This window comes from Lampetra planeri, chromosome 22 (genome assembly GCF_965212315.1).
Source record: "Lampetra planeri chromosome 22, kcLamPlan1.2.h2, whole genome shotgun sequence".
NCBI classification, from domain to species: domain Eukaryota; kingdom Metazoa; phylum Chordata; class Hyperoartia; order Petromyzontiformes; family Petromyzontidae; genus Lampetra; species Lampetra planeri.
This window is the reverse complement of record NC_136128.1, coordinates 6,160,733-6,186,532: the sequence shown is the minus strand read 5'-3', so window position 1 is coordinate 6,186,532 and position 25,800 is coordinate 6,160,733. Positions and strand designations below refer to the sequence as shown.

Below are 25,800 nucleotides of genomic sequence, written 5' to 3'. Positions count from 1 at the left end.
TCCTGGTTCACATTGCCTTGAGGTACAGCTGTGTAGATGTTACAAACCCGATTGTGGTACATTCCACTGATCATATCAGTCCTGTGGGAGTGCTTTCAGTATCTCTGTATGAAGCAGAGATGTGGACTCGAAATATGCAGTTCAAAAATAAGTTGCTGGCATTTGAGGATGAGTGCCTGAGACGCATGCAGGGTACGTCGTGGCGAAACAGGATGAAGCCGTTCAAAAATCCACAAATGAGCATGCGAGAGGTGTCAAGGTGCTGCAGATATGGTTCGGCACAGAAGGTTTACTGGGTGGGACACGTATGTGCAGGACGGGTGAGGGCCGATTTGTCGAGACAGACATTTGAGTGGTCTCCACGAGCCCAAAGCCCATGGGGGAAATCCTCAGGCCAAACTTTGGGCAGATCCTGGAGGTCATGTGTCTGCTGTGCAGCAGCTGCAGGAACCTGGTGGCGGGTATAAAGTGTTGGCAGCGTTCAGGTGGCATCAACAGCTGTGGCTGTGGTGACACGTTAAGCTAAACTAGACTATGTATTTTATTTAACCAGGTAAGGCCCACTGAGCGATACAGCTCTTTTTAAAAAGCGACTTGATCGCAAACTATAGCTCAGCGAAGTGGCTTATCGCGTGGACATTTATTAAAGCCAAATGCTCTAAACGCACATACAAACTCCAAATATACAGCAGGCGTCAGGGTCGGGATCGAACCCACGACCTCCTGTATACCAGGCGAGGGAGATAATATCTCGCCAACGTGGGCACCCCTGATGCCATCGTCATCCCCCCTCCTTGCAGGATTTCTGCCAACGTTCGGCCCGGCGTGGGTCAACATGTACGGCTCGACGCGCAACTACACGCTCATTGACGAGCACCAGGAGCTGAACGACGGCCTCGGGGAGGGCGTGTCGTTCCGCGCCCGCCTCCTCTTGAGCATCTCCATGGAAATTCTGGACATCACGTCTCCGGAGTTGAGCACCAACACCGAGATCTCGGTGGAGTCCATCCCTCACGTCGCCGATGTAAGCAAAGGGAGCTGCTTCGACGCCCTTCGTCCCTCTGGCAGGCTCGGTCGTTCACTCGTGAACATTGTGAAGCCCCCCCCCCTCCATCTACCCTGACGTCGTGAATCCTGCTTCAAACAATATCCCAGAGCAGCAGGTTAACTGCTGCTGGACACAACCGCATTGGCCAATGTGATTTGTAACTTTGATGCTTGCGCTTGTATCGAGAGTTCAATTTTAAAGTGCACTTTTATTGACAGACTGTGGCGTTGTCTTGCTGTCGTCTGGGGCTGTTGTTGTTGTTTTGTTGCCTTGTCCAAGGTTGCATTTATTGTAGAAACATCGATTTGTTTTGATATACTTTTTATTTTTATTTTTTATTTTTTGTATATTTTAGTGACTTGCTTACCTTTCCTATACTTTACTCTCCTATCAGTTTTTGTATTATTATTGTAACTCTCTGATCCGCTCATACTAGGACATCTGTGAAAAAGAGCTTCATAGCTCCTCGGATTCCTCCAGTATACATAAACATCCTGATTCTGAAGCACCGAATCGTGACCAGGGCTGTTTGCTTTAGCATTTGTCACATCCATGCGAACAGTCATCCACTGCTGGATCTAAAGCTCAATTTCAGTTGTTTTGCCACCATTGTCAAATGCATGTCAATGCACCGTAGAGTGCTCTTGACAATGACATCTGGGAATCCTAGCAGCTTTTGTTTCACAAGCCTGTCTCTGCCGAACGAGGCCCAGCGGGTTAAAGCCGTTCCGTGGTAACATCGCTTGAACAAAGGCTACTTGATAACAGTGGTGTTGGAGAGACGCGTGGGCTTATGGACTTACACACGACGTTTTTTTTATACGTGGTGACGCAGATTGGTGTTTTAGTTACATGTGATGACGGCATTGGTTGCATTCGCGTTGAATAAAATACAAAGTATGAGCTAATGAGCAATTGGATGACACTCATCTCAGTTGATGACGAAATTGAATATACCAAAAAGAACGTTGAATAGTCTTATTGTTACGTGCGATACCGACCTAAATCTAACATCAATACGTGTAATAGATGTATAAGATTTAGTTTGTTAAAAATGTTTTGGTATTGATCATATATTTTCGATTCATTAATTAACTTCCGCATGTCGTCCATCGTTCACTATCATCAATCTAATTCGGCGCTCAAACTCTTTGAGAAAACATTTTCCATCACAGCTGTAGAGATTGATGATGACACAGCAGCATCAACAACAACACGATGTTTAAGTTCTTCAAGGTACCCTTGGTTTTTAAGTGTAAGACTTTACTCTCTTTAAAACCCCAGCGATAATAACGTAATGGTGTTAAGTCGGGTGAACGGGCAGACTTGTCACTATATCAGAACCAGGAGTTTCTCCTGAAACAGCTAGAAAGTACCAATCGATATTCACAACAAACTTAACCTTATACAGTGAAACCTTGGATTGCGAGCATAATTCGTTCTGGAAACGTGTTTGCAATCCAAAGCACTCGTATATCAAAGCACTCGTACATCAGTTGTGATCACGTGACGCTCGGCAGACAAAGCGTATACACGTACTACTCGCATTGCAAGACCTCGCTCGTTTATCAAATGAATATTTATTTTAAAAAATTGCTCGTCTTGCAAAACACTCGCAGACCAAATTACTTGCAACCCAAGGTTTTACTGTAAGTCCAATTCATGCATTCATATCAAATTCATGTCAGTATCTCGAATAAGCAATAACACTATTGAACATTTTTTGGTATATTTATTATTGGACACCCTGTGTGTGTATATATAAAAAGTGTATATATGTGTGTTTCTTGTCATACATGCATCGTGTACGCCTCTTCCCTTGCGTGGACAGTCTGTAGCTGGAAAGATGGAAGAGTTTTTCTTGTTCGGAGCTTTCCTGGAGGCCACGATGATTGACAGGAAGATCAGTGACAAGCTGATCAGCTTTGAAGTCAGCATTGGTGAGTTTCCACTCCCACACTGGAACTGTGCGATAGATGTAGCTCGTTGACTTTCAGTGTTAAGCGAAATGCACATTTTTTTGCAGTTTAGTTATAAAGTAACTGAGTTTAAGTTTTTCCTACTTTAGGTTGCTCTATGCCTCATAGTGCACGTGCAGCAATGTGTGGATTAAAATATGTTCTAATGCTCACTCGACATCCGTCAAATTGTTCTTATGTGCGTCTATTTTGCCCAAGGCAGTTGTTGCGTGCCATTGTTTCATGCAAACCCAGCAGCCAACGTAGATTGCACGAGCACCACATGGCAGAAAACATTGATACTTGCATTATTGAATTGCGACACCGAAGCATGACAATGAATTTTGTAATAATGGGAGGTAAATTTTTGCACGTGGACTTAATGATATTGAATAATCACTGTGTAATATACGTGGTGTCCAATTAATGCAGAGACAGAACCACGCACGCCCAAGATGGCATTTTACAAAGGGTACCCAATGAATGCGGAGACAAGACGCATGCCTTTTACAAAGTGTACCCCAACGGCGAACCTCTACATCATGCGGCAAAAACACACTGCCGCTCGGCCACGTCACCGTCCTAATTAACAACCGAATGAACGAACAAACGAACGAACGCTTCCACCAACCTGCATGGACCAGTGGATGAAGTATGGCTAAACACCTCCCATGACCAACACAGAATGGGGAGGACCTCCTCAAGCGTAGAGCTGACAAAGGGATGAGCATTATTAGTGTTACCTATCCTTTTTATTTTGAAACACTGTTACTAAAAACAGGCCCAAAGGCCCAACATGTGAAGCAGCCCGCAGGAATAAACTGAATGATCAAAGTTGAAACAGATACGAGTGGAAAACGTTACTTTAATTGAGCAAGTTTATACTAACTAGAGCTTGGAGAAAAAAATACAATGATGGGAGGGAATTCTACAGTCGAGCAGTGTGAGGGAAAAAGCGAAACGAGAAGCATTGTGACCTGCGGTGTGGTGAGCAAGTGGGTGAGTGAGTGGGTTAGTGGGCGAGTGAGTGGGTTAGTGGGTGAGTGAGTGGGTTAGTGGGTGAATGGGTCAGTGGGTTAGTGAGTGAGTGGGTAGGTGAGTGGGTGAGTGAGTGAGTGGGTGAGTGGGTTACTGGGTTAGTGAGTGAGTGGGTAGGTGAGTGGGTGAGTGAGTGAGTGAGTGGGTTAGTGAGTGAGTTAATTGGGTGAGTGAGTGGGTTAGTGAGTGAGTTAATGGGTGAGTGAGTGGATTAGTGAGTGAGTGGGTAGATGAGTGAATGGGTTAGTGAGTGAGTTAATTGGGTGAGTGAGTGGGTAAGTAGGTAAGTGAGTGAGTTGGTGAGTGGGTGAGTGAGTGAATAAGTGAATGAGTTAATTGGGTGAGTTAATTGGGTGAGTGAGTGGGTGAGTGAGTGGGTTAGTGAGTGGGTTAGTGAGTGGGTTAGTGAGTGGGTTAGTGAGTGGGTTAGTGAGTGGGTTAGTGAGTGGGTTAGTGAGTGGGTTAGTGAGTGGGTTAGTGAGTGGGTTAGTGAGTGGGTTAGTGAGTGGGTTAGTGAGTGGGTTAGTGAGTGGGTTAGTGAGTGGGTTAGTGAGTGGGTTAGTGAGTGGGTTAGTGAGTGGGTTAGTGAGTGGGTTAGTGAGTGGGTTAGTGAGTGGGTTAGTGAGTGGGTTAGTGAGTGGGTTAGTGAGTGGGTTAGTGAGTGGGTTAGTGAGTGGGTTAGTGAGTGAGTGGGTTAGTGAGTGAGTGGGTTAGTGAGTGAGTGGGTTAGTGAGTGAGTGGGTTAGTGAGTGAGTGGGTTAGTGAGTGGGTTAGTGAGTGGGTTAGTGAGTGGGTTAATTGGGTGAGTGCTGTGACCTGCAGTGTGGTGGTGGATGATCCCAGTACGGCTGAGACGAAGCAGTAAATCCTGTATACCGAGTCATTACTCTAGGTTAAGGAATCAATGAGTGACGTTCAAGTCAACGGTGACCATAGCAGTAGTGATCATGGAGGTGACTAACTGCCGGTGTACTTGTGCAAAATAGAATCAAATGCCTTTCTCACCATATTAAACTATCAGGATGATGCTGGTGATGTTTATGTTGATATAAAGAGTTGTAGCTATGACCCTTTTCACCTCTTTCGTTCCAAGCCACATGAAAATGATTCATCAAAGCTTGATTTTCGTAGGGCCCGCATGTTCCTATGTTACATTTATAGCACTCTACTCAACCGATATACGTAATACTCCAGTATGGATATTTTAAAATATTTATCGTTAATTTTAGATTGTTCTTAATTTGTGGAGGATGTTACCTACAGTACACATGGGTGGATTTAAAAACAAAGTTCATGTTATAATCTTTCCTCTGTCAATTTATGCCTTGCAACATTTCAGCTCAGTGTGATCTCCAGAAGAGCTAATTTATCTTTGCTGTATCATTGAATCAAGGTCTTCATAATATACATCACACTAATAATGAGATACATATTGTAAAAATACAAAACAGGTCGTGTGTGTATTATATACGGTACTATAAATTATCATAACGTTTCAAAATCTAAATCATAAGAGGAGCCTGACATGGAGATACGAGGCACAGTCACATGAGAAGATTTCGTTTTGACAATTGGGCTGGACAAATTAAGTTACGTTTGTGATGACTTGTTAATCGTGTCAAATTCTACTTATGACATGGCCACAATAACACCCAGCGGGCATTAACTACATGGGGACGATTGAGCAACGTAGCACCAAAGGCTGCAACGTGGGCCTACACACAAACACGATCAAAACGAAAGCTGCCATCAACAAGTTAGCTGAACAAGTGGAAAACAATTGTTTGAGTAAAACAGCTGGGAAATTCTAGATTTAAAGTTTTCGTCACTGCAAGAATCCATATTTTTTGGTTTTATTCGGTAAAGTCACGTAGGTAAACAAATAAAATAAAAATGAAAAAACAACTAAATTAAATCACGTTTCGGGCGCAACACAAGCGTCCATCATCAGGTGGAGACAAACACAGCGAAGGCAGTTGCTGAAATATGTCAAAGAGATGGCTCTAACACGTGTTTATATAGCTGAGGAGGGTGGAAAATGCTCGCAAAATTCATATATGCAGTGCGATTGCGGAAGGCGGCTTGAGATATAAAAAAAAAATTATGATGAGATAAAGAGGTGAGATAGAGCAGGATCAAGTGATTGTGGAAAATGTAAAACTTGATAATGAAAAGCAACAAAGCAATTTGTTTTATTTTGATTTAAAGCTTTCGTGACTGCAGGGATTCATGTTCTTGGTTCTTTCGGTAAAGTCACGTAGAAGGGAAATAACAAAATAATAATACAATATATTGTATATAACATATATTTTATTGTTTTATATTGGTATTATTTTATTATTTCCCTTGTATGTGACTTTACCGAAAAAACCAAGAATATGAAAGCAATTTCTATACAAAAAAAATCAATCATTGCAAATTACCTGTCATGGACCTATGGATCACGGACATGGACTCCTCTAAGCAAAGAAGCTGGAGAGATTAATGATGGCAATTAAACTGAGAGTCAGAGGAACGTACGGATCAGAGAACACATGAAGTTCTGATTTAAATCTTTCGGTACTGCAGGGATTCATATTCCTGATTATTTCGGTAAAGTCACGTAGAAGGGAAACAATAAAATAATACAAAATATAAAACCATAAAATTCTCAGAAACGTAACTTAATTTGTCCAGAAAAAAACGCCACTTTTTTCAAATTTTCTTTGCTGTGTTTTCACACCTGATGATGATTGCTTGTGTTGCAGTCGATACGTCGTGAGAATTTTATTGTTTTATATTTTTATTTTTTTATTTCCCTTCTACGTGACTTTACTGAAAGAACCAAGAACACATGAAGTTCTGTTGCAGCATCCCATTATATTGGTATATAATCAAGTGCAACTTGGAAGGCATTATCATTGATGTGTTGTTTGTTCACAGGGAATTACGGAAACAGCTTGGATGGGCTGAACAAGTCGAATATTCTTGACCGCAGCGATGACGAGGACGAATACGACGAGGGGGATGATGATGATGAGACTGGGCTGCTAAACGATGAGACGGATGATGCAGAAATGGATGACGACACGTCTGGGTCCTCTACTACCCCTTCCTATAAGCCGGAGACTAATGACAGGTATTAGCATACACACAACAACAAGCTCCACGTGAGTCTCGTGCCCGTAGTCCACTGGCACGAACCACTGCAGCATTCAGCCCTCACAGGAACACCTCAGGGGGCTTTGCCTGGTAGGGTGGGGATGGTTTCGGTTTATTTGTCTGTGTGTTTGGGTGATTTGTTTACCTTTCCTGTACTTTGCACTCCCATCGTGTGTTTGTACTGTTTGTTGCTGTAACGTTCTTACCTGCCCCTACTGGACATTCGCGACAAAGAGCTTCACAGCTCATCGGATTCCTCCACTATGAATATGTAATATGAGAATATATCCGGCTCATTGACGTATCACACCTTGTCATGGTGATTGGCTCTGCCGGTCCTGGTTTACAGTCAATGGGGGGAAGCCTGGGGGCATGGTCCTGACGTGATGGAAGGGTGACAGCTATGGAGATTGGTTCTGCTGGCTTTGGCCTCAGCCAATGGGGAGATGAGTCAGGGGCGTGGTCCCGGGAGCTGACAAGGGAGCCTGGAAGATTCGATGCAGGCTAACGAGGATTGGCTGAAGCGTACCACGTAACCCGGGGATTAAATAGGGGTAGAGAGGAACGACACGTGGTCAGAACGGGAACCAACGGAGGAAGGAGCCACGCGAGAGCGGGGCTCCGAGTTGCCACGTGGCAGTGCGTCTCTCTCGGTCTATCTGTCCCTTCACGTTGCCTATCAGCAGTGTGAAGTAGATGTAACCCAAAGTGAATAAAAGACGGATTCCAGAAGTCGTCTCAAAGAGTTTTATTACAAATAAATGTTCCGATTCTGAGTACAGGTGGTTTTCCACTGGCATTTTGCAGAGCCAAGCGAGAAACCAAACCGGGAAGCAGGGCCAGAGGCAGGGTTAATCGTTTTTTGTCACACGTTGCGTCAGGCAATACACTTGAATACGTGACGCTGACGTCACACGATCATTCCGTGTTTTCGCCAGAGAAATGTTTTTGGTTCTGCAATGGGGAAAGAAAAAAAAATCTGCTACCGCCAAATGTTTGTGCTCAAACTTCCGCACTAATAGGAAATAGTTCCTTTTTTTTTGTAAATAAGTTCCCAGGAATATTTTACATCGGCTTGCAAGCAAGTTGAACCATGTTTGTAATTCTGTCGATACACTTATTGGGGGGCTGTGAGAATTGAACGGATTGGTGTTGGCAGGTGGTTTGACTCTATTGAAACAGACTCGGAGCGAGCGCACCGATCACTGGACCCTGCGGCCGCGTAAATATCAGCAGACACTTTAGCACACCCAGGCCGTGCAATAAACAGCGTCTGATGACCTGATGGTCATGAGTAATTACACACTGACTAATTAGCAAGGGTGTCACGGTCGCGATCCTCCGTGTGAAAGATCCCCAAAACAAATAAATCCCTCGAGAGTCAATGTCAATTGCCCTTTGCTCAAAGATAATTAAACTCTCCACAGAAGCACAGATCGTGACATAAACCGAGGAGATGATTCCATCGCAAGATCATAACATGATGGAGGCGGCTAGGGGAGGCATTTGCACAGCGGTGGATTGACCGCGTCTGATTAAATTGCGATGATGACAGAATACACATTGGGCTCGGGTGCCCAGTCTTGCAGTATTACAAAGCTAACCGTGCCCACGTTGACGGCTGTGTGCTGGCAGGCAGTACTTCCACATGCCTTACTACGAGCAGAAGCCGTGCGTGCACGTGCGGAGCGCGTGGCACGACCAGCGACGGCGTCTCTACAACTCCAACATCATTGACAAGATCGCCGACAAGCTGGTACGTGCGCGATGGCCTGCTGCCCCGCTGCGGTGCGCCACACTTATGACGTGCCGGGTTTGTTGGTGTGTCCAGGGACGGGTGCTGTACGAGACACTTACGTGATCGTAATGATTTAGCGCACGTGGTATTGGCGCAAGATTATCATGAAGGCGCAACGTATCACGGACGAGTGTAGTCTGCCAGTTGGAGGCGATGTTTGCTTTGTGATTAAATCCGGTTAAGTAATTTGTGAGTAATTTAACAAATTTGGGAAAGTTGGAGCATGGAGTCGGCACACGAGTATCCTATTCTTTATCGAATAACATTGCGGGATATGTTAACGTCCACCGTGAAGCAGATGGCGCGCAGTTTATGTGGTCAATGCGCTCACGGTGTGAGCCAGGGTGGTTGGGTTGGCTCAAACGGCGAACCTCTGCGACATTTGACTTGGAGGCGACAACACAGCAAGCTTCTTTCTGATCTTTTTGCCTTCAATTTTTACTTAAAACTTTCGTGACTGCAGGAATTCATATTCTTGGTTCTTTTGGTAAAGTCACGTAGATCGAAAACAAACAAAAATAATAATAAAAAAGAATAAGTTGAAAATAATATTTAAAAAATAGTATTAAAACATTTATATTTTTATTTTTTATTTTCATTTCATTATTTTTGTTTTTTGTTTTCTATCTACGCGACTTTACCGAAACAACCAAGAATGTGAGCTTGTTGCCTGTTTTGCTCACGCGTCAGTCGTCTCCGGGCACTCCAAATCTTCATCCACATGCAAAGAAAAAATACCAACAGATTTGCCTAAAATATTTACCAAATACAACCCGCCTGAAAATGAGTCGTGAGATTCAATGAGGAGTTCTTCCCATGTGAACAAAAACAACCTTTTTGCATATTACAAGTTGAGATAGGATCAAGGGCAGGCATTTTGAAAGGTAGCTTGGACATTTATTGAGAAAAATGGGCAAACATTGATGAAGAGAGTATAGGGAAGGGTATGAGAAGCGTAATTTAAATGTTATGCTCGTATGAAATGTATAAGCCACAAATGTAAGTTTTGCCTATCATTCCCACTTACCATTATTATCAGCAAGGTAAAGGCAGAGGCCATCTGCTGGAGGGAGCTCTCGAGAGCCCCTCCAGGTGATAGTTTGGCCTACTCTGCGACACTGGCCAGACTTTCACCACCACCACCACACACGGCCTGCCAATTGATGAACCTGACAATGAATCAATCGCAGCAGCAGCAGCAAATAATGCTGTCACGTGTCGCAACGAATGTGCATGCTGCAGGAGGAGGGCATCAACGATGTTTTGGAGACGATGAAGATAGAGAGGCCCCACCCAGAACGGAGGCTGCGGGGAGCCTTGGAGGAGATGAGCGCTGGTTGCAGGTGAGGGAGAGTGAGTCGGGAGGGCGCTGAGCACAGCCGCCGAGACCGCGTGCGGAGAATCACCACCGTTATTTCCTGCCCCAGCGCCTCCGATTAACACGTTTGGCTACTTACGGTGTGAAAGAAGTTCAACGTACATACATACTGTACATACATCACGCGGGGCACTTAACGGTGGGTTCACTGCTTACGAAGCGACTTGCGCCAGCTTGCCAAGCGGGAGGTCAGGCACGTGGAGTACTGACCGCCCTGAAATAACAAACCAGTGAACCTGTGTCCCCAGATGACAGTGTCGGTGTCACTGCTGAACATCTGAGTGTGGTGCGGGAAATTTTAGAATGAATGTGGCTTTTGCTGTTTTGAGATCCAGACTGAAAATATGACTAAAAGAAAATGAGGATTTTTGTCCATAAAAAAGTGTTTTTTCTAATTATTAGTTTTAAAATCTTATGCTTATCCTGTAGTCCGTCATATAATGTAATGTTAAATTACTAATGTGCATTGATATGGAACTGCCAATACTGGATATATGTAAAGAAATGCATCAGATTCCTCCAGCATAAATACATATTCTGAAATTGAGAACCAAAGTACGTTAATGTGTGTGTGAGTCTGGGAGTATGTTCAGTATACTACACTTGTATCTTTTTCGACTGTCACTAGTGTATTGATGATTGCATTGGTCTTAATAAAAAAATACAATTTCTTTCAGCCGATTCCTTACCCTTGCCAACAAAGATCCATCTGCATTCGGGCGCACGAGATTGGACCGGGACCGTCTCAAGATATGCATGAGGGAGCTTGTAAGAAGCATTAAACATTACTATACCCTCGCCAGAATATATTACGCTCAGAATATATTTCCTACTTGGTAATGAAGTTCACGTGTGACCGCGATTGTGTCTGTGCGTCAGTGGCATAGTGGTTGTCGCACTGTGCTTCAACTCCCGGAGGGTTCATAGCTATGCAATGTACGAGTGACAATTGGCATCTGAACTTGGCTTGATCCACCACTAAGTTGGCTCAGCCTAAAATTAATGTCAAGTGCTGTATTTTTTTGAGAAATATATTTTAAAAAACGTGTTTCACACTTTCGAAAAGTATGCACATTAAGCTAATTTTCCATATTAGAAATCATATATTACTTGTTAATTGATGTGGGTTGAAAAAACATCTATACATTTAGTTTCGAATTCAGCACAGAACTAATACAAAACAAATGTGCTGGTTCAAAGCATTCCATATTGGCTAGAGGTCACTACTTTACCTGACTTTTGGTACAAAAATAATGCCACTTCGTGAAGTAAAAAAAAAACTCTGGCTTTTATTGGCAGAAACTGCACACAATGCCACTTCTGCATGGCCTCGTAGAAAACACGTGCTTATTGAGTGTCGTCCCTTGAGCCAGAACACGCGAGAGTGACTTGAATGTGCTTGCTCTCACCCTCTCACCCTCTCTCTCTCTCGTTTTACTCCCAAAGGAACAGATCGGCCCGCAGGCAAAGAATCTGGTCAAGCAGGTGAAGCGGGCCAACCTCAAGGAGCGGCTCAAGACGGCCGAGGGCTTCCTGCACAAGCTCCGGTTCCTCGCCGACGAGGTGCCGTGTCTTTGGGCCTCGAAACAAAAAAAAAACACGCCTATACACACATCGCCTCATTTCACCCGGCACACCACATCCAGTACGCTTCGTTCAACGGCCGTGTTGATGGCCGCGGTGGGGGAAACCCACGGGTTCTGCTGTGCCGACGTAAGTTGGCGCTGCTGTTGAGCTCGACGAACCACACATTGCGCCAACTATAAACCACCTGCGTCCGTATGGCGCCTGTTGTTCCCCCCCCCCCCCCAGCCCCAGGACAGCATCCCGGACGTCTTCATCTGGATGCTGGTCAACAAGACGAAGCGCGTCGCATATGCGCGCATCCCCGCCAAAGATATCCTCTATTCCATTGTAGAGGAGGAGACGGGGAAGGACTGTGGTAAAGTCAAAACGCTTTTCCTTAGGGTAAGAGCTAAAGCATTCCCTCTCTCCCAGACCACGTGTTCCAGCACGGCTTGCGTACCCCCTGTTGAAAATGTCAGCACCCACCCACCAAAACCATCCCCCCACCGTTCCACCCCAGCAGAGGTTAACAGACGTGGTGCAGCGTACCTGTGACCCTTCGCAACCGTGCAGTGGAAACGCCACACACAGCTTCATTGGCTTGTGGTGGTCGTTGCGCTTGAAGCCAGCTGCATTCTTCTTCGAGTAGTTTACCCAGGTAGGTGATTAGTGCAGGAAAAGATTGTCAATAATTATTAAATGTTATGACTGCAAGTGACCTGGTCAAACTCGAGTGGCAGGAATTGTTAAGTCCTTGTTGCTCATTCCGTTTTTGCAATTAGTGGCCTGTCCTGCGAATTTTAGTATTGATTGAATTCGACATCTCCGACGCAATAACACGAGGGAAACGCTGCAATTTGAATAGCTCGTGCAAAACACCCCCACACATCGACAGCCACACCAGATGCCTCTCTTCGCACATTAATCAGCATCCCTCGTCTTGTTTTTGCAAAAAAAAATATGTGCAGAGGTGTGCATCGCCAACAGTGAAGCAAATTACCAAAGTAAACGTGGTTTAGCCATTTCATTCAGATGTTAAATTTATCTCCAAGTAATGATGGGTCCACATGCAACACGGCAAGCACATGACTCTTACTGTTGCGTTTTATAAAAGCAGAAACATATTTATCGTATTCTCCGGTTTTTAAGATGCTCTGGAACGTAAGACCCAAAAACTTGTGCCCAGTATCGGAAAGGTTATCTTAATCTGTTCTTTGGTTCTTTCGGTTAAGTCACTTCTAAAGATAAAATAATAAATTAAATAATATCTTAATCTGGTCACACTCACACACATACGCACTTACCACCTACTGGATTACAAAATGAATCTCCCCACCCCCCGAATTTTTGCTATAAAATACAGGGGATAAAAGTGCACCTTTATTATCCAGACAATACGGTTATGATAAAATATGCCCTACCTGATTAATTTGCCCAGTGCATGCTTTGACCCCAAATTTACCGTTGAGGACTCATTACGGCAAGGCAAACACGTGAGCATTTTAATAGCTCACAGCGCAGAAATACCGCACGCGGCTCAGAAATCAGCTGCTTCCACTGCTGTGTGTAAGAGGTGTTTTTTATTCGTTTCCTCGTTTGATTTAAAAAATAAAATTCCTTATTGAAGAAAGAAGTCTGACCTCACAGATGTTTCCATGACTGATAAATAAATAATTTGACCGCCATTCTCACACAAGGGCCTTGATATATGTATATTCTTCAGCATCTCTGCTACACTGATGTCTGTTCCTGCATATTTATAAAATAACCTCTCTTTTACGGAACCATAAATAATATTTTAAACATGCTATTAAACACTGTACACATATTAATGTTATGAATCATCATGTAACCCATACAAAGGTCTGAAATACAAAAGAAAATACTGTAAATACCTGAAATTACTCGCTTGCATTTTCAACCTGGGTCTACGCGTTTTTTCCAAGGTCATACTTCAATTACAGAAAAATACTATGTGCCTTTGGAAATGATGGCAGACACTGCTGATGGCATAAACAATAATGCACATCAAGGAAATGAGCATTATCAGTGTTGCTCTGTCTGCCGTGCAAAACTGTGTTCACGTTCATGAATGCACGTACCGACCGCCGTCGGTACTTGCAGTACGTTTCATATATTTCCAAGTATGTGCATAGTGATTGGCCTATGTTAAAAATGTACGTAAAAAATTTGGAGTACGACAAGAACATTATCTTTTACTGGGACATTATGTTTGACACGGCATAAATTATGCCTTTAATGTGCAGTAATTGAAAAAGGCCATTGGAAAAAAAATATTATTCTTCATTCTTGGTGCCTTGCAGTTCCCAATACAGTATGTCTTTATTATGCTGATTATGAACCGCTGAATTTCATATTCCAACCTCCATTCTTCTCGTAATCGCTTTGTGCGTAGCCCTATTGAGGTTAAAGTTGTCATTGCACCAATCATCGCATTTTGTGCATTTCTAGCGCAGCGCTCGATTCCCCTAGTAACGTGTGCACCTCTGTAGGATCAAGGCAAATTAGCTTCATCGCTCATCTAGCTTTTTCCAGTGTCATCTTGCACAATTTGCCCAAGCAAATTTTGAAATTTCAGCATTTGTATTAACGTGGCAGTTATGTAATGGGGTGGAGTATGGGGAGGCAATCATCCAGCAGTGGATTGATAAAGGACTGTACTTATAATTAATCATAGGAATTGCAAAACTGTTTTGGGAAGTGGAGTCTAGTGCCACGAGTTCACCAGTTTACAGCGTTCAATTTATCGATTTGTATTTTAGCCTTGAGTGTGTGATATTGATTATGTCACGACTGAAAAGTTTACAGAATATGTTACTTCTCAGAAATAATCAAGTCCATCTCCACTATAATTGGATGCTTTTTTTCCCAGATCATGTTCAGCCTAAAGGCATAGATTTTTCAGTTCAAGTAATAAGCCAAATTACATTGTATTATTTTCATTTCTAATTTCATGTTTTGGCTTTCATAGCAGTTGAACCTGAGATATATTATCATGTTAATTATGTAGTGACTGACTAAGAGACCCAGGCTATAAAGGTAACTACAGCTCCCAGTCAGGACATCTGGCAGACAGCCTGACTGACGACACCGAGAAGACATAGACGTAGACGTAGACGAAGACTTCCAGCAGCACGACGAGGGGATCACACTCCAGCAGCAACAGCCCCGAGTCTTCGCTCGGGGTCCCCTTTTATCCTCCCGGCGTGGCCTCGCTCCGCCCCGGCCACGCCCCCCTTCCAGAACCTACTCGCGGGTTCCCGGGCCCCACCCTCTATCACCTTTGCCCTACATCCCTCTCTCTGACTTATCACGTGACCTGCTGACAGACAGGGCTGCTGCAACTGCAGATCTCCTTCTGTGACCCATTCCATGTCACCACAATTATACTTGAGTTTATTAATTTACACGATGTAGTCATTTTTTAGGTAGTCCTTATTAAGCATGTTGCAATGAAGAATGATCTGACCCTTCTAGCCCTATTTAATACAATTTCTTTTCAACTTTTTGAAACGAATTTAGTATTTTTTTAGGTCAAAGCTTCTTAAAGAGATGACTCATGCAAAAGTAGAATTACATTTCAATCATGTCACTCATATCACATTCGAAGCTGTAGAAATAGGATACTGAAATGTTAACAATTATATAAATCTGCAATATCTGGTCATGTTTAATAATCAGCATTGTAAAAATAAATCTGGTTTCTGCTCGGTAGCCTTTATTTGAATGCATAGAGCTGTTTACATGACACCAAAATATATACTATAAACTGTTATATATTTTACCAGGTAAGGCCCCCTGAGCTACGTAGCTCTTTTTCAGAAGCGACCTGGTCATAAATGATAGCTCAACGAAGTGGCTTATTATGTTGGAATTTATAGCAGCTAAATGTGGAGGGAAAAACCGGAGGACCCGGAGAAAAATCTACGCGACTACAGAAAGAAAATGCAAACTCCACATTTACAGGTGTCAGGGTCAGGATCGAACCCACGACCTCCTGTATACTAGGCGAGTTAGTTAACATCGCGCTGCCAACAGTGCTGATGCGTGGATTCATTTCCAAAATACAAATAAATTGGCAAGTTAGGTTCTTCAAGCAGTCGCTTTCAAATCGCGCTCAGCATGGTTGGCTTCTGCAGCCAATGTTTGGTGGCATTTATTACATTTCCCATTAGTAAAACAGACGTTTCTGGAATATTTTATAGCCCATTTGTTACATCTTCTTTGCCCTCAGAGCAAGAAAACAGTCAGAATTACATAGAACATCAACACTTCGAATGTCCATTCAGCTCACTGTGAAGTTATGTGCCAAATTCAAAAATAAAATAAATATCAATTCCTTGCAGGAACATACGTAACTATTGACACGAATTAAACATCGCGTTTCAACATTTGCATATAGTGGTGGATGTTAACAACCTTTAGTTAGACTCGGGTGTTTTAAACAGAAAAGTCAAATGTGATATCCGGCTCAGCTGAGCATTGAGGCAGTCCTCATCTCCCATTCACAGCCCTGAGCCAGTGGTAGGGATTCCACATTGGACAACCAACAGAGGTCGCAAACGGGTTTTGATTCCTTACCCGTACCCGGCCGCACCTACCCGTATCCTACCCGAAATGAGTGACAAACGGTTACTCACCAGTGACTCACGGCCTACCCGTACCCGGCCGCACCTGGGTCGCAAACGGCTACCCGTATCCGTACCCGGCCGGGTACGGGGAGCTGGGTATAGGGTAGGGTACGGGTATCGGGTATCCGGTTGCGACCTCTGACAACCAACGTGGAAAAAACATTGGAGAAACTCGCCCCATATGAGCAGGGACGAGCCTCTAAAAAAACAAAACAACCGCCGGTTGTGGTCGGCAACAAACTGCCACTCTTTTTACTGACGGCCAGGGAGAGGTATGGTGGGCCCGAGTCAACAACCCCGACAAGGATTCCAACTCGCAACCTTCCTCGATTGTGAGCCGCTCGCCGCTCTCCCCCTGAGCCACCTGGACGGTTGAAGGGTGTTTTGGTGTTGTGTGAACGGCTGCAAAAAGAGAGAGAGCGTTTTAGAAATTTCTGCAAGGAAAGTGCGTGACTTTACCGTGTAAGTTTCAACGAGCCATTGATTTTAAAACTGTTTAGCGCTTCAGTATTCTTCACTCCTTTGCTAACCGTTCCCGACATCCCTTTGCTTTCTGCAACGCCTGCTCATGTTGTGCGCACAATTTGTGTATTTTTATTGCAATTTCTGTTCTTGCGGAATCCGTAGGTGAGTTAATGCCACAATGTATCCAATTCCATCTACTGCTGCTGATGGCATAGCATACAATTGCACGTGTGTCGGTGGACAATGCCTGTTGAATTATTCGTTGATAATTTACAAGAATAGATTCTCCTCCATTCCACACGCATGCTATTTATGTTTTCGACGTGCTCGCTTAATGTATCCGTAGTTATTATTTTTATTATTTTTATTCGACTTCCATGGGTTTATTTTTTTACTTAAAGCTTTCGTGACTGCAGGGATTCATCTTCTTGGTTCTTTCGGTAAAGTCACGTAGAAGGGGTTTTCACCTGAGGACGGCTGCTTGCGTTGTGACCGAAACGTCGTGAGAATAATTTTATTATGTTTTATTTTTATTATTTTATTACTTCCCTTCTACGTGACTTTACCGAAAGAACCAAGAAGATGAAGTCCATGGGTTTCCAATGGGTTTTCGGCAGCAGTGCATGGCGAGAACAATACGCGTGTTATTGTCAGTGGATTGTGACTAATTCTTAATAATGAAACAGACAAGGGCACATTTCAACACAACAAAAAAATGTAGACGACATTTAAGTCCATCTTCTGGACCAATGCACCCCGCAAGCATTTAACAGGCAGCACCCGGCTTATGGGACACAAAGTCAAAATTGAGAGCGGATTTTCATGCCGAAGCTAATACTGCTGGAAAATGTGTCCAGGTGGCTCCTTGACTGATGGACCTAAACGTGTTCTTCTTTGGTGGTGAAATGGACCCCTGTTTTTATTAGGATGGGTACATACTGTGAATCAATGTGTGCACAAGGGGGGTTAATGCAATAACTACGCATTACAATTCAGAGGAGTTTTTTTAGGCCATAACCACAGGGAAACACCTTACAGGCGTTCTGGTATCCATACAAAATATATATTTAAAACCCTTTGTCAATCTGTTGTTGGATGCCAGACATGGAAGCAGTGCTCATCTCTTTGACAAAATTTAGCCACGAGTGGCCATTTCACATTCCTGCGACTGAGACCAGCCTGACCATATGGCTACTGGTGACTTTACAAACCTTTGGTGTTCATTGGATCAGTCCCATGGATATGATGGGCTTAATTCACCTCAAACCAGAATTTCAACTGGCAGTTTTCTGTTGCCAAGTTGAAATATTTATCGCCTATGCATGCTGAACTTCTTTCTCGTGGCCGATCCACCGACTGCAGCTGCACTCGCTTCAGAACCCTCAGGCCCCAGAAGAGAATCTGCAGTGCGACCCCAGGCCAGGTAGTGACACTGAGCATTGCAAGGCAGCGGCGGTGGTTGGAGGCGTTTGCAAACGAAGCAAACGCCTATGTATGTGTGCATGTTGAAATTCTTTCGCACCGCACGTGAGCCAACCGTGCGTATCGGAGGTGCGGGCGTGCGGACAGCAAACTAAAGTCTGGCGAGGTAGTCCGCACCATCGAGCCAAATTTGCCCTTTAACGTCATCGAATAATGGCATCGGCGCCGGCGTGAACGAGGCAGCATTTGACATTCGCGTCTAGAGGAAGGAGGTTGGCTACTTCGCCGTGCTCACGCGCACACACGTTGCCCTGTTGTGCCCAATGTGCTGGTAGCTGCCGGGGAAACGTGTCTTCGGCTCGGGCGGTTGGACCATGCAGGCCAAGCTGGAGGTCTACCTCTGGCTGGGCCTCAACAAGCAACGCAAGGACTTCCTCACTGGTCTGCCCAGCGGCTTTGAGGAGAAGAAAATTGGGGTCACCGGTGTTCCGCCGAGTGTCCTCAACTACCACAGTATGTCAATTGGGGAATGCTCTTATATTGAATTCTGTTATATCGTGATATTTATCTTGCGAGGTATTTCCATGTGTGTGTGTGTGTGGGTCTGTCCCGCGACCTCCTGTCAGCGAGCCTTCGACACTTCACGTTGGCCTCGGGAGTGCACCTGGCCTGGCACAAACGCCGTGGTGACGTCACCACCACTCATTAGTGAATGGTGGCTGTTGTTGTTGTTTTGCGTGCAGTGTGGTCATTCACATGTGATACTACAACCTCTGCATCAAACCTATATTGGGGGCTCCCTTGTGAGCCTCCCTAAGGTTGACTCAGTCTTAAATGAGTACCTAATGCATTGTATAAGTATCAGCACATCAGAGGTGGCTGAATGCAGTGGTTGTATGTCATGCTGATCTTCCAGAGTGCTCACAAACAGCACTACCCCCTGTGGTCTACCATGATAAATGGAGACCTCTATCTCTTATATATACCCACGTGTGTGTGGCAACACGCAATGCCAGTGGAATATGGTACCCGAACCTGGGCTGATCCATCTCCATGTCGATTCAGTTTAAAATGAGTAAGTGATATGATGTTGCGAGCAAGAGCACTGGGAAGACAAAGGCAGTTGAGCATGTGCGGTGCTCCCCATGCCATGTGCCGTGTTGACCTTGTCAGCTGTTCTCAAACAGGGTCACTTCTAAACATCTGTTAAGGTAATTTTTTGTTTTCTTACTCATTACTTATTTGGTTTAACACGTAGGCTTTCGCGACCAATATCATCCATAAAACATGTTTTTTGGGTTAGATCGCGCAAATATATAAATGTGCCGTTCAACCTGCCACCAGCCGACACTAGTACAGCACACCGGTGTGTTGGAGAGCCAAGCAACATCATTTACAATCTGAATCAATTTGATGAAGCTAGTTGAAATTACTGGCGAAACGTCGTACTCCGATTGTAAATGTTGTGGCTTTGCTCTCCAACACACCGGTGTGCTGTACTAGTGATGTATTGGCACGTTCTGTTTACGTGACAACCCTTACTCATTGGCTGTGTTGGATGGTGGTGGGTTTCAACAACACATACGCGATCTAACCCAAAAACACAACCTGTATTATGCATTATTTATTTATTCATTCATCCATTAGAATGCATGTGTGTGCACTTGCTGAGAATAGGTTCATTTGCTACTGAGAAACGATCTCTGCAAGCCTATGGACTTGCAATTATAGCTAAGCGAGGGCTCTTGGAGTGTGTCCCCCCCTCCATGTGAAAAGCCCTCGTTGTCTAAGGAGTTGCCACATTTTCCATCGACCAAACCCACACACATTTCTCAGTGAGCCTAGGTCTATCAGAACTGTGCAGCACACTTTATTAAAGTTTAACTCAGTACCGCCGGATCTCAGTACGAATCAATTCCTGGCACCCGAGCACATATGTTTGTATGAATGTTGACTTATTTTGCATTGTACGTAGCCAAACGTGCTAATTAGAGGTGCAGGGGAAGGACAAAAACTAAACACAGAAAGCAGTTCCCAAGAAATTAGTTTTCAATCTGGGTTAAAATTGCATAGCTCCAGTGGCTGCCTAATATCGGAAGGAAGAGCGTTCCAGACGGCCGCATAAGCGCATCTGAAAGCGCACGATGCGGCGACCTCCTTTGTCCGATGGTAAGCCAAAAGCCTCGACAAGGATGACCAGAGCTTGCGTGATGGTTTATGCTCTTTAACAAGATCAGCAATTGCCAGACGACACGGGACAAAGCAAAGTAGCAAACCCTATCCTGCAGCTCCGACTGGCACGGCTAGCTACGTACGGCGCAAAATAAATTCAACATACATACGTACATTTATCACGTATTTTTATAATTTTTATTTTATTTATTATTATTATTTATCTTATTATTTCCCTTCAACGTGACTTTACCGAAAGAACCAAGAAGATGAATCCCTGCAATCACGAAAGTTTTAAATCGAAATTTCAGATCTGTTTTCTCACGATGCCTTTCCCTTCCCCGCGACGCAGAGAGGTCGCAGTTCGAGCTGCGCGCGCACATGTACCAGGCTCGCAGCCTCTTCGCCGCCGACAGCACGGGGCTCTCCGACCCCTTCGCTCGAGTCATCTTCTCCACCCACTGCAAGTCCACCGAGGTACGCCAGGCTGCTCGGCTCTCTCTGGCTGCCCACTCCAGTGAAGGTTTGCCGAAGAGCGCGTCGCCCGCGCAGCGTCAACGAGGGTTCGCGCGCCGCGCTCGGTCGTGGCGCGACCGCCACGGGAGAACCGGCACCGGCGCAGAGTCCAGGGGCAAGTGTGGCAACGGGACGGGTGAATGTGCCCAGCAGGTCACCGGCATCTACCCCCACTGACCACCAACCGGCACCGGCGTGATGAGACGACCGCAAGACTCCGCGAGAGTCCCCGCGCCACGGTGCAGAGTTTGCGTCGTCGTGCTCTGATCGGCGTCGGGTGCAGCTCGGATCCATTGGCGGTCCTGAGCCGTTTGGTGTAAATGTCACATTCACGTGGCAGGCGCCGGCCTGTGTTTACCGACGAGTCAGTGACTTGAGACTGTGCCGTGATTAATAGTCGTGCTAATGCAACTAATCCAAGAAAAACGATGAGCTCAGTTGACCTAAACTCTCATTTCATCTTAGAACTTACAATCTAGTGAGCATTTCCCATTGCTACTAATGATTATAAATGCCTGTATTTAAATACATTGAGATTATTAATGCTGTAAACCGTGAAATCGATATGAAATGCGCACTATTGCCAGGAGTTTACAAAGGGGAACTTTGCACAGCGTCATCCCATGCCTCTCTCTGCAAATACTCCCACGTGGTTTCTGTAGGAAGGAGATTCCTGCGTTGCTTTCCTGCATGAGTAACAACATTGCTTCTTGTGGCCTAAACAGCGCCGCCACTTGTCGGCTAACCCTTCGCTCGCCCCCCGACCCTGTGGAATGACCAGGTCTTCCAGGAGACGCTCTGCCCAACGTGGGACCAGCTGCTGCAGTTCCAGAACGTCTACATGTACGGGGAGCCACGCGAGCTGAGAGATGACCCACCCATGGTCGTGATCGAGGTGTTCGACCAAGACACCGTGGTGAGTCGAGGGCTGTCGTCGTCGGCGGCGGCGTCGTCGTCGGCGAAAGTGCTCGGTGTGGGTCAACGCGATGGTTTCCGCTATTGTAGCAGGACATTGCTGAAACTGACCGCCAAGAGTGTGACCAATGGTGATTGATATTCACCTGCGATTATATTCGCTACGTACCAGAATTGCCTTGTGTTGTATAATGCATGATGGTAATGATGAATTAAAATCACAAGGTTACATTGTAGCTCTTTTGATAATAATAATAATGGTCTCTAATTTCACCAAGAAATTATAGTGTTTGAATATAATAGAGCGTTAAAGTTGAAACATGCAAATAGACATTCAGATCTAGCTTTCGTTGATGTAATTACCGATGCTTCTGATACTTCGTCGTTCTTACTTCATCGTATTTGTTTGTCATCCGAGGTCACTCACGCAAACTCATCGTGCTTTCTTGAGTTCTCACCTGGTCCCACAAAATATCCTTGAACTTGACGGTGATATTGTTTCCTTTAGGGCAAAGCCGAGTTCATTGGTCGAGCGCTGGCCAAGCCGGTGGTGAAAATCAGCACGGAGCTGTACGAACCCCCGCGCTTCCCTCCAATGCTCGACTACTACCAGATCTACCGAGGCCCGGTCACTGCCGGAGAGCTGCTGGCATCGTTTGAGCTCCTGCAGGTGACCCACGCACTCGCCAGAATAACAGCGGCATCACCCCTCCCGTCCCGCCACGTCATTCACCAAATCATTGGCCGTGACATCACCATGGCATCAGTGTCAGGCCAGATGCGCTTTGAGACGCCAAGAAGTGGCGTACGATCAATGGCGCAATCTACGCTTGCGCGGCGAGCTCTAGGAATTCGCGCTGCGTTGCCCTTCGGGGCGAGGTTGTTCGCAAACAGTCCTGTCACTCTTTCTCAGGCGATGGTGGAAACAAGGGCTGCGTCGTGATTGCGCGCTCAACTTGTGGACACGAAAGGGCTGAGCGTTGGACGGATTTAGTAAAGCTCTGTATATTTTAAATACTAGATGGAAATCGAACAACGGTGTACGTTTTGATTGAGCGATGTTGGCTGCTCGCATCGAGAGGCGTTGGTAGTCCCGCGCCCAGAGTTTTACGCGCGTCAAGCGACAACACGAAACACGAGTGAAGGCTGAGTTTGCGTTTTGCGTGCTTGTGCGTCTCGCGTATAATCTTAACAAATTGATCTTTTTTTTTCTTTTTCCTTTTATTTCATTTTTTATCCTCGTGGTCGTGGAACTCTATCGGACTCGATCGCGCGATCGCCAACACCCGGCGCCTCTCTCGCCACTTCTCGTCCGTAACCGAAACGTTTTCCCGGCACCGATCGCTTCACCCGTTTTAATTTCCCCGATCGTCGTTCCTTTCCCTCTCGTCTCATTGCCCCGGGTCCGTGACCCGAGGTTCCCTGTGATGGGGATGACGTTAGACTCGCTCTCCTGGCTCGCGCCGAGTCGGATCAGTGTCGACTGAAGGTGATTCCCCTTGCTCTCTTTTCCGAGTTAACATCTCCCAGATGCGGATTATCCTTGCCGCGATATTATCCTTGACGTCACGTGAGTAAAATAAGAATAGACTTGACCGAAAGACCCAAGAGTATGAATTCATGCAGTCATGAAAGATTTAAATCAAGAGTTACGCATGTATGTTTAACACGTAGGCTTTTCGCGACCGATATTCGTCCGTAATCGAGGTTTTTGGGTTAGTTCGCGGAAGTATAAATGTGTCGTAACCCTCCACCACCCGACACAGCTAATTAGTAAGGGTTTGTCACGTAAACAAAACGTGACGATTCGTTGTAACCTTACTCATTGGCTGTGTCGGGCGGTGCTGGGTTTAACGACACATTTATATTTACGCAATCTCACCCAAAAACCTCGTATCTATGTTTGTTGAATTTCTTTCACGCGATACGTAGCCAACCGTGCTTATCGGAGGTGTGGGGGAAGGACAAGAAGATATAGTAACTAAATCAACTTTAATAACAATAATAATTTGCACTAATTTTGGCACCTTTCACAACGTGTCAAGGCGCCAGGTACAATTATGCCATTGTATTATTCATAGAAAGAACTTGATCGTGCTGCGTAGTTTATATTTCGAAACTTGCATTAACATACAAATGTAACGTAAAAAAAAATTATTACTTAAAGCAGAGGTTCCCAACCTACCTGGACCTATGGATCACGATCCTCCATCCAACAAATTTTGTGCACCACCGTGCAGCAAACAAAATCTGGTGTGAAAAAAAAATGGTTGCATCTGTCACGGTTCTGCGGACCACTTCCCATCAGAAACTTTATTTATACTGGAGGAATCCGATGAGCTATGAAGCTCTTTGTTCACAGAACGTCCGTGTGTGATATACTTCCCCATGGCCTGGCAGAGCTGCCAGCGGTCCACGAACCACAGGGTGGGAACCAGCGACTGACAATATTGCATGAGCATGTGTGCGTTTACTTGAAGGCCATGCAAGCATCAGTGTAACCTTGGGATGATGCCCACCAAGCTCCCTCCCGCTTACACCGAACTGACTCCTATAATTCATAATCAACGTTTTTGGGTTTAGATCGCGTTATTTATAAATGTGTCGTAACCCTCCACTACCCAATACGGCCAATCAGTAAAAAAGTGTCACGTTGAAAAAAGACAAATAGTTCACTGCTTTAGCCCACCGGTGTGTTGAAGCGTGAAACCACAACATTTACAATTTGAGTACGACGTTTCGCTTGTAATTGCATCCAGCATCATCGGGCAATAATATTGGTCGCGAAAGCCTACGTGTTAAACTGACTCCTATAACCTGAATGCTGACCTCTGTCCTTGCAACTGCTCACCCCACAATCGTGAATGTCATTACCGAGTGTGAATCTAATTGCCTTATGCTAAAAGACATTGTTTACAGGATGCACTTACTGCTATGGCACGGAAGGATCACCTGCTGTGTACATTTACAATAGGTGTTACAGATACGTGCGCTAACCATAATCCCTTAGCGAAGCCTCGGCAATGGCCTCGACTTTCGCTGATATTTGTAGGACTAGCTTAAATGCTCGCAGGGTAAGTCTCAGCCCAAATGCCCTATCTCATTACACCAACCTTGCGCAATGAACAATACGTACTCTGCTTTCAAATTAGCCTGCGTTCTCTTAAGCGAGGCGAGGCCGCTGACAAAGACATAAAATAAAAATGTGTCGTCCACGTGTCCACTAAAACCGATTTGCAGTGTTCATCTCTGCGTGGTGCAGGAAAGCCGTGCCGTGTTGCAATTGATTGTGCTCTCATAGGTTCCACCAGCAGACAACTGTAAATTCCCTCCGGTCTCCGGACTGAACGACACAGACCGAGGGCCCATCATCCCGGTACCCAAGGGGATTCGGCCTGTCCTGGCCAAGTACAGGATAGAGGTGAGCTCACCCCTGACCCCCCCCCCCCCCCCCCCATATCTTCCCACCACGACCCACTATGCATGCATTGTACAGGCAAGCGCACACACACTGCCTCTGAGCCCAGTGTTTGAATTTCTCGTTTTTTTGCCGGTTACATTTGAGCACGTAGTGTGTGCCCCTGGAAAGCGGATCAAAGAGATACAAACACTGACGTGCATCTTGCTGCAGACAGATTATCATTAATCGATCACATTTCGCCATTGTGAAGACTGGAATGTGGTGGAATGCTCACGGAATGCAGTTACCCTCAATTCTGAGAAATGTGAGA

At 45.2% G+C, this 25,800-nt stretch overlaps 1 protein-coding gene across 3 annotated transcripts in view; it reads left to right on the top strand.

The window, feature by feature from the left end:
* The window catches only part of LOC144724947 (otoferlin-like), a 171,643-nt gene that overhangs the window by 105,154 nt on the left and 40,689 nt on the right, over window positions 1-25,800 (top strand). For all 3 annotated transcript variants that reach the window (XM_078604283.1, XM_078604282.1, XM_078604284.1), the window contains 13 exons: window positions 801-1,024; window positions 2,880-2,988; window positions 6,967-7,162; window positions 8,821-8,941; window positions 10,226-10,326; window positions 11,039-11,129; window positions 11,808-11,924; window positions 12,174-12,329; window positions 18,802-18,979; window positions 20,991-21,115; window positions 21,936-22,070; window positions 22,578-22,739; window positions 25,371-25,490. In XM_078604283.1, coding sequence (XP_078460409.1) covers window positions 801-1,024; window positions 2,880-2,988; window positions 6,967-7,162; window positions 8,821-8,941; window positions 10,226-10,326; window positions 11,039-11,129; window positions 11,808-11,924; window positions 12,174-12,329; window positions 18,802-18,979; window positions 20,991-21,115; window positions 21,936-22,070; window positions 22,578-22,739; window positions 25,371-25,490 — 1,835 coding nt within the window. The remainder of the gene's footprint in view (window positions 1-800; window positions 1,025-2,879; window positions 2,989-6,966; window positions 7,163-8,820; window positions 8,942-10,225; window positions 10,327-11,038; window positions 11,130-11,807; window positions 11,925-12,173; window positions 12,330-18,801; window positions 18,980-20,990; window positions 21,116-21,935; window positions 22,071-22,577; window positions 22,740-25,370; window positions 25,491-25,800) is intronic.